This window comes from Oryza brachyantha, chromosome 9, assembly GCF_000231095.2.
Source record: "Oryza brachyantha chromosome 9, ObraRS2, whole genome shotgun sequence".
NCBI lineage: Eukaryota > Viridiplantae > Streptophyta > Magnoliopsida > Poales > Poaceae > Oryza > Oryza brachyantha.
Genome location: NC_023171.2, coordinates 11,070,798 through 11,083,008, shown reverse-complemented (window position 1 = coordinate 11,083,008; position 12,211 = coordinate 11,070,798). Strand labels below are relative to the sequence as shown.

The 12,211-nt window shown below is 45.2% G+C and overlaps 1 protein-coding gene across 3 annotated transcripts; it reads right to left on the bottom strand.

The window, feature by feature from the left end:
- Nucleotides 1-5,999: 5,999 nt before the first annotated feature.
- LOC102717367 lies at nucleotides 6,000-10,376 on the bottom strand. Of its 3 annotated transcripts, none has more exons than XM_006660649.3 (10): nucleotides 9,981-10,376; nucleotides 9,123-9,251; nucleotides 8,925-9,041; nucleotides 8,342-8,812; nucleotides 7,858-8,228; nucleotides 7,637-7,736; nucleotides 6,999-7,058; nucleotides 6,802-6,885; nucleotides 6,556-6,675; nucleotides 6,000-6,446 (listed from the first exon to the last, which is right to left on the bottom strand). In XM_006660649.3, exons 1-10 carry the CDS (start codon nucleotides 10,068-10,070, stop codon nucleotides 6,138-6,140), a joined length of 1,851 nt encoding a protein of 616 aa, XP_006660712.3. In that variant the 5' UTR covers nucleotides 10,071-10,376; the 3' UTR covers nucleotides 6,000-6,137. The 3 variants fall into 3 exon arrangements, with proteins under 3 accessions (XP_006660712.3, XP_040383570.1, XP_015696791.1); XM_040527636.1 differs by lacking the exon at nucleotides 9,981-10,376 and adding an exon at nucleotides 9,436-9,916; XM_015841305.2 differs by lacking the exon at nucleotides 9,981-10,376 and adding an exon at nucleotides 9,329-9,410.
- Between the last annotated feature and the right edge of the window lie 1,835 nt (nucleotides 10,377-12,211).

Genomic DNA, 12,211 nt, shown 5'->3' with positions numbered 1-12,211 from the left:
TGTGTTGGTCTTGGCACCTTTCAGTTGTTGCTCGATGGCACATGTCGTGGTGCTCCATGATGGAAAGGATAATGTTGCTCGACACGGCAGCAGGTAGCATGACAGCAAAGTTGACCCCCAAGGTCACCCTGCGAACAAATCGCTGATGTTTGGTACGGCTAAGGATAGCCATGAGCCGAGTCCTACGAAACCTAAGATCGGTTCTGACTTAGCTAAATAAACAGAATTTTATTTTATACTAAAGCTTAGAATATTTACGTAAACTAGAGTGGATTTTAAATTATCTAACAACTGGCCCATTGCTATTCATAAGTACGGATGGGCACCAAAGGCAGAGTCAGTTAGACCAGTGTCAATGACTGTTTTATGAGCAATAGATAAAATGTCATACAAATATTTTTGATGATGTGACAACGTATTAATTAAGAGAGAGTTTTTAGCCTACTTAGTTTGTTCCAAAGTCTTAACTTCCTTCAAACAGTTAAGATTAAAAAATTATGGATGTAACAAAATATCATTATTTTTAGAATCTTAAGTTCCTTAAATAGGCACCGCTGGCGGAACCGGAGGAGGAGACGTTCATTATTCATTGTACGGCCCATGTAAAATGTCGAAACTGGAGAAATCATCGCATAAAACGTAAAGTTTTGGGCCGAACCGATCACGGTGAGCAGGCCACCCCGGCTGGCCGATCACCTGCCACGTTGGGCCGGTGGTTCACCCTGCTTGCACTGTTGCTACCTGCTTGTGCAAGCCGTGCTAGTGCCATCTCACACGTTCTCAGCCGAGAGAGCTCATGGTATGACAGCAGGGTCCCCACTCTATGCCATCCTGCTACTTTGCATCTAAGAGCAGGTACGATAGCAGGCTATAAAAGATAAGAGTGGAGAGAGAAGACAGGTGGACTACTAATTTGTAGTCAGCCATACACGAGCTCCAAGACAAAATGTGCGTATGACATGTGGGACCATATATTAATGTTTTGTAACTAACTATTGTATAAATTGACTATTAAATTGGCTATAGATAAATTGGAGCTTGTAGTTGAGTATACTATTGAACTTGCTCTAAACATGTTGTAACTTGTAACGTGGGTTACTGATAGCCTTGGAAGTTGGAACGAGCTACCTGATCCGCTTCCCAGCGTAGTATTAGTTAGATTTATATAGAGCAAATAAATTAAAATATTATATATTGATTAGTTGATAAATCTAGACATCGTTAAAAAATATTATAATAAAATAAATAGAGTAATAAGTGCTGACTAGATCATCCTGACGAAAGTTTATGGTTATATAACTAACGCCGTGTTCGGTCGGTAGTTTGGAGAAGGGGATTGGTTATCCGGCACAAAAAACATAGTAATAAATTAGTACATGATTAATTAATTATTAATTATTAAAAAAATATAAAATAGATTAATATGATTATTTAAAACAACTTTTCTATAGAATTTTTTTAAAAAAATACACCGTTTAGCAGTTCGAAAAACGTGCACGTAGAAAATAAAAGGGTTTAGATATCTTATTCCTTGCATCCAACGCGGCCTAAGTGAAATAAGAAGTTCAGGGCTAGGGAAGCATCGATGGGTATGGCAGAATTATATATACGTGACTATCTATCAAGATTTATATCTCTATGTCACAAATATTGCACGCATGAAAATGTACTTTTAATAAGATTTTAGCGGGATTAAAGATTAAGTACATGTGGACGTGAATTTGCTACTGGTTGTGGGAACAAATATCTACAGGTCTACGTGAGAGATGTGGATAGTGTGTATATGTGTCTTTTATGTAATTAAATTGAGATATAGAAAAAGGGTTTAAGGGCCATCATGCATGTTAAGCGAGGAAAAGTGTAGGTTTTGTTTTAACAAGTGAAGGGTTTTTAGAGGGTTTGAATCATGAGTATTAAATTCCTATAAAGTCATTTGAAAAAAATAGGAATTTTGGTAGGGATTTCTTAACTCGCACATTCCCTATTGTGCCCACAATTCCTCCCTTTTTCGCACGTGACATTCGAATGACATTATTTTTTGTAATATTTCAATATTTCTAGGTCGTGTAGGAATCCACAAGATGAGACATATATATCAATCCAATATTTTTTTTATGTTTCTATATCTTAAAAATCATGCGTCCGAAAGCCCTAAAATTTCTAGAATCCTATAGGCTTGTTTGTTTTGGAGCTAATATTTGCCATAGCAAAATTTTGGTAACATCAATAGTATCCTATTGTTGCATAATCCGCTAACAATTTTTGCATACACTAATTTAAATTCTACAAGGTCATTTTACTATCCTTGGAGGTACTAATTTTTTATCTAGTTTAATACCTGCAACAAAATTTTACACAATAAAATTCGGTATCTCGGTAATTTCTCGACGACCATAAAATTTCTTATCATCTATACTATCAAATTTGATAACATCGAAACTTATCAAGGTTCTAACACTACCAAAATTTTAGTAGAGAAAAAAAAATAGTTACTTCCTCTGTTACTTTGGGCTTGGGACAGATCGAGTACAAATCAAACGAGCTGAGCCGTATATCTCTCCTCGTTTTCCTTTGATTTAGGTAAAGGTAGCGAGGATCCATCAGAATGTCCCTTCCACTATTCAGTCACTACAGTACTAATACGATCTAATTTTGCTTGTAACACATCGAACGTTTGATCGGATGTCAAAAGTGGTTTTTGGACACAAATCAAAAAATAAATTTCACGACTCGCCTTCTTTTGAGTCTAATTAATCCGTCATTAGCGCATATGGGTTACTGTAGCACTTATGGCTAATCATAGACTAATTAGGCTTAAAAGATTTATCTCACTATTTCTCACATAACTGTGCAATTAGTTTTTTATTTCTTCTATGTTTAATGCTCTATTCAAATGTCCAAAGATTCAATGTGATATTTTAGGAGGAAAATTTTTGGAAACTAAACAGACCATCCATCTTTTCCTCTTCCGAAGAGAAAAGAGCGGCGCTGCATGCCCGGTGATCAGCCTGGGGCTCGGAACTACTGAGAGCAGTACAATGTCTAGTTATAGATATATTTTAAAAGATAAGAGGTCAAAGAGAAGAGAGGTGAACTATTAATTTGTAGTCTGTATATGAGCTTCAAGACAAAATATCTGTATGATATGTGGGACCATGTATTGATATTTTGTAGGTAACTATTGTATGAGTTGGCTATTAGATTGACTATAAATATATTATAAATATATTTGAGCTAGTAATTGACTATACTATTGAACTTGCTCCGATATGTCAGTGGCAAAACCGCAGGCAGATGCACTGTCTAGAGCAATATCAATCGAACATCTAACTAGAGCAAGTTCAATAGTATAGCCAATTCATCTAATAGTCAATTCATATAATAGTTACCTATAAAACATCAATACATGGTTCCACATGTCATACACATATTTTATTTTGGAGTCAATGTGCTACAAATTAGTAGCCCACCTCTCTTCTATGTCTTCTCTTATCTCTTAAAAATATGCTTATAGTTGGCTTATAGTCTGCTATTGTACCTGCTCTAAGCTCCAAAATCTTTTTATCTCACTAAGAGCTCATGTTGAATTAACTTGTGCAATAGTTATACATAAATATATATTATAGAGTGAAGTGCACCAGCGGCCCCTAAACTTATGTGCACGTGTTATCTGGGTCCCTGAATTCTTAAAATACATTTTTGAGTCCCCGAACTTGTCCGGGGGTGTCATATAGGTCCAAACTGGCTCTAACCCGCTCCATCCGCTGACGTGGCATGCCACGGTGGTGTCCACGAGAAGGGAGAGAAAATAATAAGGAGGAGAGAGAATGACATGTGGGATCCACATGGCATCACCAACATGTAGACGCCACTGTGGCATGCCACTTCAGCGGATGGAGCGGGTCAGAGCCCGTTTGGACCTATATGACACCCCTGGACAAGTTTGGGGACCCAAAAATACATTTTGAGAGTTTAAGGACCTAGATGACACATGCACACAAGTTTAAAGACCGCTGATGCACTTCACTCTATATTATATTATTGATATATATCCATCTTTCATACACACTTTCTATCTTGGAGTTTATGCTATACTAGCTATAAATCCGTAGCTCGTTTCTATTATATCTCATTTCTTTCCTCCTCCATGTAAATATAAATATAACCGTCATCAATTTTTAAGAATCTATACTCGTCCTTACTGGCGAGGCAACACACGCGATGAGAGAGACGCCACGGAGACACACAACCGTGCACGACGCCAACGCGTGTGTCCATGGTCGCGAAACCCCAGCAGGCTACTGACACACACATTTACCGTGTGTCCCGTGCCATAAGGGTAACCTCATGTTTATAGTTAGTGTAGCATAGTATTAAGATAGAACCAAGAATAATGGATTATTGTTAAAGCAACTCTCACAATAGTCTATACTCCTATAGAAAAGAGTAGAGGTGGTAGCAGTGAATCTGTCACCACTACCTACCATCACTACAGTTTTACAATTTAGCCCTTAAAATTCTTGATATTAAAATCAGTTAAATATAGATTGATTTCTACGTATAAATTCAAATTAAGGTGACTATTTCATATAAAAAATTGATAATACACCATAAAACAAAGCATGGTATTTAACTAGTATGGTTAAAATTTGGTCACAAGATGGACCTGCATAAGGTGAAAAAAATTATTTCAGCTTGCTCATGGGGTGAATGAGAGAGAATTGTTTTCTTTATGCTTTTATGGTAGACTTGAAGTATAAGGTTAATTCTAAGCTAAGGGGTTGTTTAGTTTATAAAATTTTTTTTCAAAAACATCACATCAAGTTTTTAAACACATATTTAAAGTATTAAACGTAGTCTAATTACAAAACAAATTTCAGATTCCGCCTGAAAACCACGAGACGAATCCTTTGAGTCTAATTAATTCGTCATTAGTACATGTGTATGACTTACTTTATAAGTACAATCATTATCTTAAGATTACCTCTTTTATACATTGTGATTGCCCTACTTACTATGGATTCGACGACGCAAAGACACATATATGGACCAATATATTTGTATATGAAAAATAATTTATAAATAAAATATTTATTTATATATTTGATAATCTAAAATCAAAGTTAAAAAATAAATTTTGATAAAAAAACTCAAAATCAACTTTAGTTTTAAAGTCAAAAATACACGCGAGTGAAAGGATGGTGGTGTTCGTCTCCGGCCGGTGGGCGGTAGCTGCTGGCGTGCTGCACGCAGCGTTGATGCTGACATGGCAGCGCCCGTCGTTCCAAGGACGCCAGCGACGCTGTCAGCCTTTACCATATACTCACTTCGTGCTAAAATAAACTAATTTTTTATTTTTTACCTATTAATTTTTAACTCTTTCTCTTATTTAAAAATTTTTTACGATTGATATTTTTGTTTTTATTAGATGATAAATTATGAATAATATTTTACGTGTGACTAATTTTTTTAACTTTTTAAAATTTTTTTAAATAGGACGGATGATTAAATGTCGGATACGCAAACCGGAGAATTGATTTTTTTAACAGAGAGAGTACTGCACAGGCTTACTAATACTACAGAAGGCTGTCAGCTCTAGCGGGGTCCCCAGGGATCTAACCTGGGTGTACTCCTACGCTAGCTTCCCTGTCGTTTGGCAGTCTGATACTACCACTGTGATTAGCCCGTCGGTGGCAGTATGCTGGTAATACGGAGGAGTACATGAATTTTCAACGATCACGGTGATGTCAGGGCTGAACACAAGCAGCAGGGAAAAGCTGCAGGGTCAAGTTAATCACTGTGACTTATGACAAGACAGCATGCCAAGGGGCCTTTCGCTTTTTACCAACAATTCTGACAGTCCTGTGTACAGAACTGAGTGGAGTACTATAGTACCAGTACTGGACTGGAGTGCCATCTCTTCCAAGCACAAAAGAAGGGCCCCAAGAGGGGAAGAAAGAAGCAGCAGTGACCGACCGGTGCTCGATCTCGGCACTGGAGTAGAAACACCTTTTTTATACTTCCCTTTCGTTCATTCATTCACATCACCGAAGAACAATCTGACAATTATTGGAGGCCTGTGTACAAGGTGCAGTAAAACACCTCGAATTTACGTTATACCTTGCTTTGCTTCTGCTTCATGAGGCCAGCAGGTACCCGAATCTGAACTCGTACGGCAGGACGTGCACGCGCCGTGACTCGGCGGCGACACCCCTGCCGTCCTCCACGATCCCCATCGCCTTCCGCCGCAGCTCGCTCGGCAGCTGGAGGCACACCCAGTCAATGAGGGAGTCCACATCCTTGGCGAAGTCGAGGAGGTACCAGTGCAGCAGCTTCGGGATCGCCAGCTTCGCCGCCGGCGCCGACACCCCGACCGCCGCCTGCAGGTAGTCCCTCTTCGCCGCCTCCAGCTCCTCCTCCACTCGCCCCGCCGTGTACACCCTCACCTGAACAAAGATCAACGCCTCTGTCAGCTTCGCAAACCAAACAAAATAAAAGACGCATTCTTTACATGTTTGCTTGCGGCTGGATCCATGGAATCGATCGAGATCTTACGGCAGGGGAGGACCAGCTGCCGCAGGAGAGCGCGAAGGTGACCAGCGGTTCAGGCCACTCCAGCCCGAACACGCCTCGCATCGTCATGTCGTCGCCCTTGCTCCCTCCTCCAGGATTCACCTGTTCGTTCACGAGCCAGTGAGCCAAAACGCTTTACCCAGCCAGCGTGTGGCGCGAAATCGACGACTCCGCTGTTCACTAGGGTGGCCGTGGCCGTATCGATCATGACAACTAACTGTTGCTTACATGCTTCACGCTGTAGGGCAGCCGCAGGATGAAATGCTCGATCGACATGGCGCTGTGGGTGCGACCACCCACATTAATTGTCGCCTGAAACCAAAGAACGAGAAACGGCGATCACTGTCTCGTCAGAGGCTTAATTAGTTCGTTAATTACCGGTGCAGCACATGATCTGTGTTGCTTGCAAGAAGTAGTAGTGGTACCTTCGGCATCATTGCCACAAGCATATGAGGAGTGGTAGGTATCCCTTGCTCGAGAAATGCCTGCAGTATAGCATAAGCAGTAGAAGACAAGTATCAGGGACATGAATGCAGATCGGTCGAGCATTAGGCATGGCACTACTACCACATCTACCTACCTTAACTACCTTCCTAGGCCGTATCGCAGATGCGAGGTTGGCCTAAGTACAATAGTGCCAAAATGATGATGATGGTTATCAGTGTTTACTTAAGCCTTTGCTAATGATTATGGGGACAGGAAGCATTTTTTTAAGCAAACCTAAATGGCTGAAGAACACAGTACACAGACATGCCAGCAATATGTTCAGAGTTCAGGGTTAAAGAATGCACAATCGTCAGAACCACGCCCATGCTGCTTTGTAGTGCTGTACTGGCTGTACTAAACTAAGCAATGCTGTAAATATTAACCTCCCGAAATATTCCAGCATACAGCAACAGTGGTTATTGTCATTCTATCGGTGGCAAACATTGATAACGAAGGAGCTAACTGTCACCGAAATGGAAATTTCCCTCTTAACGAAAAACGATCAAAGATAGAATTGATCAAGACGAAGAAATTCAGGAGGGTGGCCTCAATTATGAGTGACAGGCTAACAGCTTACATTCATCATGCAAGAATTGTAGATGTTGATCCAGAATGCCAGCTTCTGCTGATGGGAGAGCCCCACCAGGTCAGTCGATGAAAGCCTCCGGAGCAAAGCCCTGCAGATTTTGCCAGATAGACATGAACAAATTGATCGGCAATGCTATTATGTCAGGCGGCCACCAACTCAACAGGCAGCCAAATGCAGTAACTGAACAAAAAATTCTAACTGTCACCCACTTGAGTTTCCGGGCAAGGATGGTGTCGTTCTCCAGCATCGTCTGATCGAATGAAGTGGCGTCGATCACATGGAATCGCTTGTATGGCCCGACGTCCCTTGTGCCGAACTCCAGAATGCCATAGGGATCTTGGGGGTAGGCGTCCTCTGAGCTCTCGCAAGAACCTGAAACCGAAGGAGACAATGCCTGCTCCTCGTCTTGGCCCCCGGCTGATGATGAGCCCATCTGCGAGAAGATGGCAAGCAGGCACCTCAACAGTTCCTCCGACAATCTGTTCGGCACGCTCGAGTCATCGTGGGAAGCTTTATCTGCATTATTGCTGCCAGCGTCTGCAACCCTTTTACGGTCAGGCACTGTGACTGTGCTAATCGTCTGCGTGAAAAGAAATAATAATAATGCAGCAGCATCAGTAATGTTCAGAAGAAGTTCAATGGTAGAAAAATATGTAAAACGTTCAGCAGCAATAAGGATCTCACTGTTTTTACCTGAGCAGGCCTGCGTTTCTCAGGCGCTGCTGCCGGCAACCTGGATTTAGATGCCTTCTGCAGCAGCGGCGAGTGGCGACAATTTCTGGCTGGCGTGTTGCTGCACGACTGGTTCTCTTTTCCGGCGCCGGAGCGGTCATCCACCATCGCCGCCGTCGCCGAAGGAGAAGGCTTTCTCGGCGTCTGCCTTGCACCAGCGACGACCCCGTTCAACGACGGCCGAGCAGTAGGATGATGATGATGATGATGATCTCGACCGTTGGTTACCGGTACGACCGCTGAGTTCGGCACAGGGCTCGACGGCATGAGCTGCGCCGGCACGCATCCCTCGCCGCCGGGGAGGCTCGTGTTCTTGGCGGAGGAGAAGATTATAGCCTCCTGGTAGAGGCCTTGCCGGAAATTGACCACCTGTTCCTCGAGCCGGACGACCTCCTCTTCCAGCACCGCTACCTCCGCAAGAAGCGCTAGTGTCTTCGCGCATCGCAGAAATTCAGAGCAAGACTTGTTCAGAATTCAGAACTGAATTGTCCCAAACTGAGCAAGAACAATGCATTGCGTTGGATGAGAATGCGGATGCACCGACTTGGGATGGCAGATACGGCGGCAGGCGAGGCAGCGCGCCGAGCGGCCTCGTGAAGGCCCTCTCGAGAGCTCGGTGGACGTTCTCCTCGTGCCGCAGCTTCTTCTTCAGCTTGTCCACCTGTCACAAAGATAGCTCAGAAAAAAAAAACCAAAAACGCTTCACGGTTCGCGAGAAATCGGGACAGAATTCAGGTAGTACGTCTTGCTGCAGTGCGAGCTTCCGCTCTCTCCTCGCCTGGATTCTGTTCGTGATGCCTTTGGTGACCGCGTTGGCAGATGACCCCTTCTTCACCGGCATGGCGCCCTTCCTCTGATCCTTCTCCATCATCTGAACATGAATATCAACAACAGCATCAACAACAAAAGTGGGAAAGAAGCGTCATTTAGCTGCAAAAAGAAACTAACCGAAGCAAAGCAAAGCGGCAGATTCCTCTGCTCCGAAAGAGATAAAGATAAAGCGGGTGATTAAAAGAAGAAGAAGAAATGCGGGCTCAGGAGCAATCAAGAGATACCCTATCGGAGTAGCTCTCGAAAGCTAACTGACAGCCGCGGAGACCGACGAGTCAGTGGCGAGATCTTCTCGAGCTACAGCACCAACCAAAACGTAGCTCGCAAGAACATCAAACAGCACTGTTCGTCCTTGTATTCTTCCCAACCACATTAAATAATCCGTCGTACAGGAAACACATCGACGGTGCAACAAATTACTAACAACCACAATCCGCCACCAATGCAAAACAACAAAATAGGGGCGCACAGAATTTCACATCTTGGGAACAAAAACGGAGAAAATAAAATCAGACACAGAGTTCGAACAACTGGACGCCTCAGTCCAGGCGGCAAAGGCTCCGCCTTTCCGATCCCGCGAGCGCCGGAGACCGAGAACGCGTCTAGAATCCATCGCGAAAGACCTAAATTGACCGCGCATTGTCACTTCTGGGGTGTTCAATTTCACAAAGGCTCGAACTTTACGATCCCTCCCAGTGAAGAAGGCCAGAAAACAACAAGAACAGAGCACGCCGAGAATTGATAGAGGTTGCCAGATTGAGAAGCATACTCTGTCGCTCTTCGGGGCGGCCGCCTTGGCGGCGTGCGCCACCGCCGCTGGCCTCCGAGCCCGGCCACTCATCTCCGGCGCCGTATGCATATCAATGAAGTCTAGTCACCGCACAATGGCCGGCGACGAGGCGTCCGTGCAGCGAGGAGACAGGCTACTTAATAAGCCCTCGGCCGCGGCGGCGGGAGGGCGGGCCTACTCACCGCGGGGAGACACCGTCGCCATTAAGGTCTCGCCGCGAGTGATAATTCGGATTGGGTTTCGGGTGGGAGGCGTGCGGCGGTGCGGGGATTGCGGGCGCCGCGCGCGGTGGCGGTGGCGGTGGCGTCGGTGGCGATGGCGATGCGTGGCTCCCCTCGCCGGTGGGAAACTGGCAATCCGCGCGCTTCTTGTACTGGTTGGTTGGTTAGTACCTTCCTAGTTGCGGTGCCGTGTTATATACGTGACGGCAAACTCATCAATCAACTCTCAACCGATGATCAGTAACTTTTGTTACTCGCCCTGTCTCGCGGTGAATCGGTTTTAGTCAGTTAAGCTCCATCACTTTTGCATCATTGCTTGTAACACCTTGGTTGATTGCACGGCAGTTTCATCTCACGACGTTGCAGCGATTTGAGGATCAGCAATTTACTGTTTTTTATTTTGGAGATTAACGTGAAAGTAGTACTCGTAATTAACGTAGAGTACCCGTACCGTACTACGAGCCGAGCGGCCGTGCGGGCGGAGCGTCGCGACGTGGCGGAAGACAGCTACGCACGCATCGGAGCCCCCGCATACTCCAACAGTCACTGACATGTGGGCCACGCCGTACGGTGGGTCCCAGCGCGCAGAGACGCAAACGTTCGCGAAGCTGCGAGCGCCGTACGACGCGCGGGACGGGCCACGTCCAGTAGGCCTCCCTTTTCTTCCCTCCCGCCTGGGCCCACCAATGGGGCCCACGTCGCCGAGGTGGGCCACGCGCCGCAGCCAATGATGCCGCGGGCGTGGCGCTCGCGCGCCCGGCCCGCTGGGTGCTTTCGCTTTCCAGCCTCGACGCCGTATCGATGACACACACAAGACACACATGCACGTCGCTGACCCACTTCGGCCGTCGCGGCGTTTCACCTGTGTACTGTCAGCTTCGATCGTTTCATACGACTGTTACCCTACTATACTACTAGTAGACGGTAGTAGCACAAGTGCACGACACGAATAATCGGCCATCACGCGTTGCCCCCCAAAATTGCACGCGAGTGGCGCCGATGCCGCGACTGTTCACCGGACAAGGAAGTGAGTAACTGACAGTGTCACCTGCTGGGTTGCTTGGCCGCATATGCACAGGTATCCCGGACAATTTGGAAGGCGTGCCTTGCATTGCCTCATCTCGCTCGTACGTACACCTTTCGTCGCAGAAAGTGCTGTGAAAAAAAGTGAAGAAAAAAAGATGTGAAAACGGGAGGTACGTACGCACGTAATTGGTACGTACGGCCGCGGCGGCAAAGGAAGGGTTACCGTTAGCTAAGGTAGGGTTAGGAGGAGGTGGTCATGAGGAGAGGAGACGGGCATGCACGCAGGCACATGGCGGTCGCGGAGACCGCAAGCAATCCGTGCGATCCGGCCGCCTCTGTCGCCCTCTCCCTTTCCCGGGGCCAGCTTGGCTCGGCAGCATGGCGATGAGATGAGCCTTTTGTTCACGTGACCCTGCACACCAGGCGCAGCTGGAATCGATCGGCTATGGTGGATACACTGGCACTGACCGGCCGGACGAGGTCGCCGCCGGCGACGCGTGCGCCGACAATGGCGAAGACGTATTAACCGGCGGAGCAATGGCGCCGATGACTCTGATCAGCCTGTGAGTATATCTATAGTATTTAGTGAAATTAGAGACGAGCACGAATTTATGTTTGTTGAAGTACCCAACAACTTACTATTTACTGTGGGGTAGTTAAGGCTGAACCGTCTTCTACGATAGTGGCGGCACTGTAGTAGATGCACTGCAGCTTACTTCGTGGTTACGGCGCCAACGACTGGGTCTCTCGTATGGTTCCAGAAATGGGCACATGTAATAAATCATGGATGTGTTCGTACCTAAGTACAGGATTACTAGTAGGCACTAGCTATTAGCTGCTGCCGATGAATTTATCTGAGGCCTTAGTTTACTTCCTAAATTTTTTTTCCAAAAATATTACATCGAATCTTTGGACACATAAATAAAACATTAAACATAGATGAACCAAAAAACTAATTATACA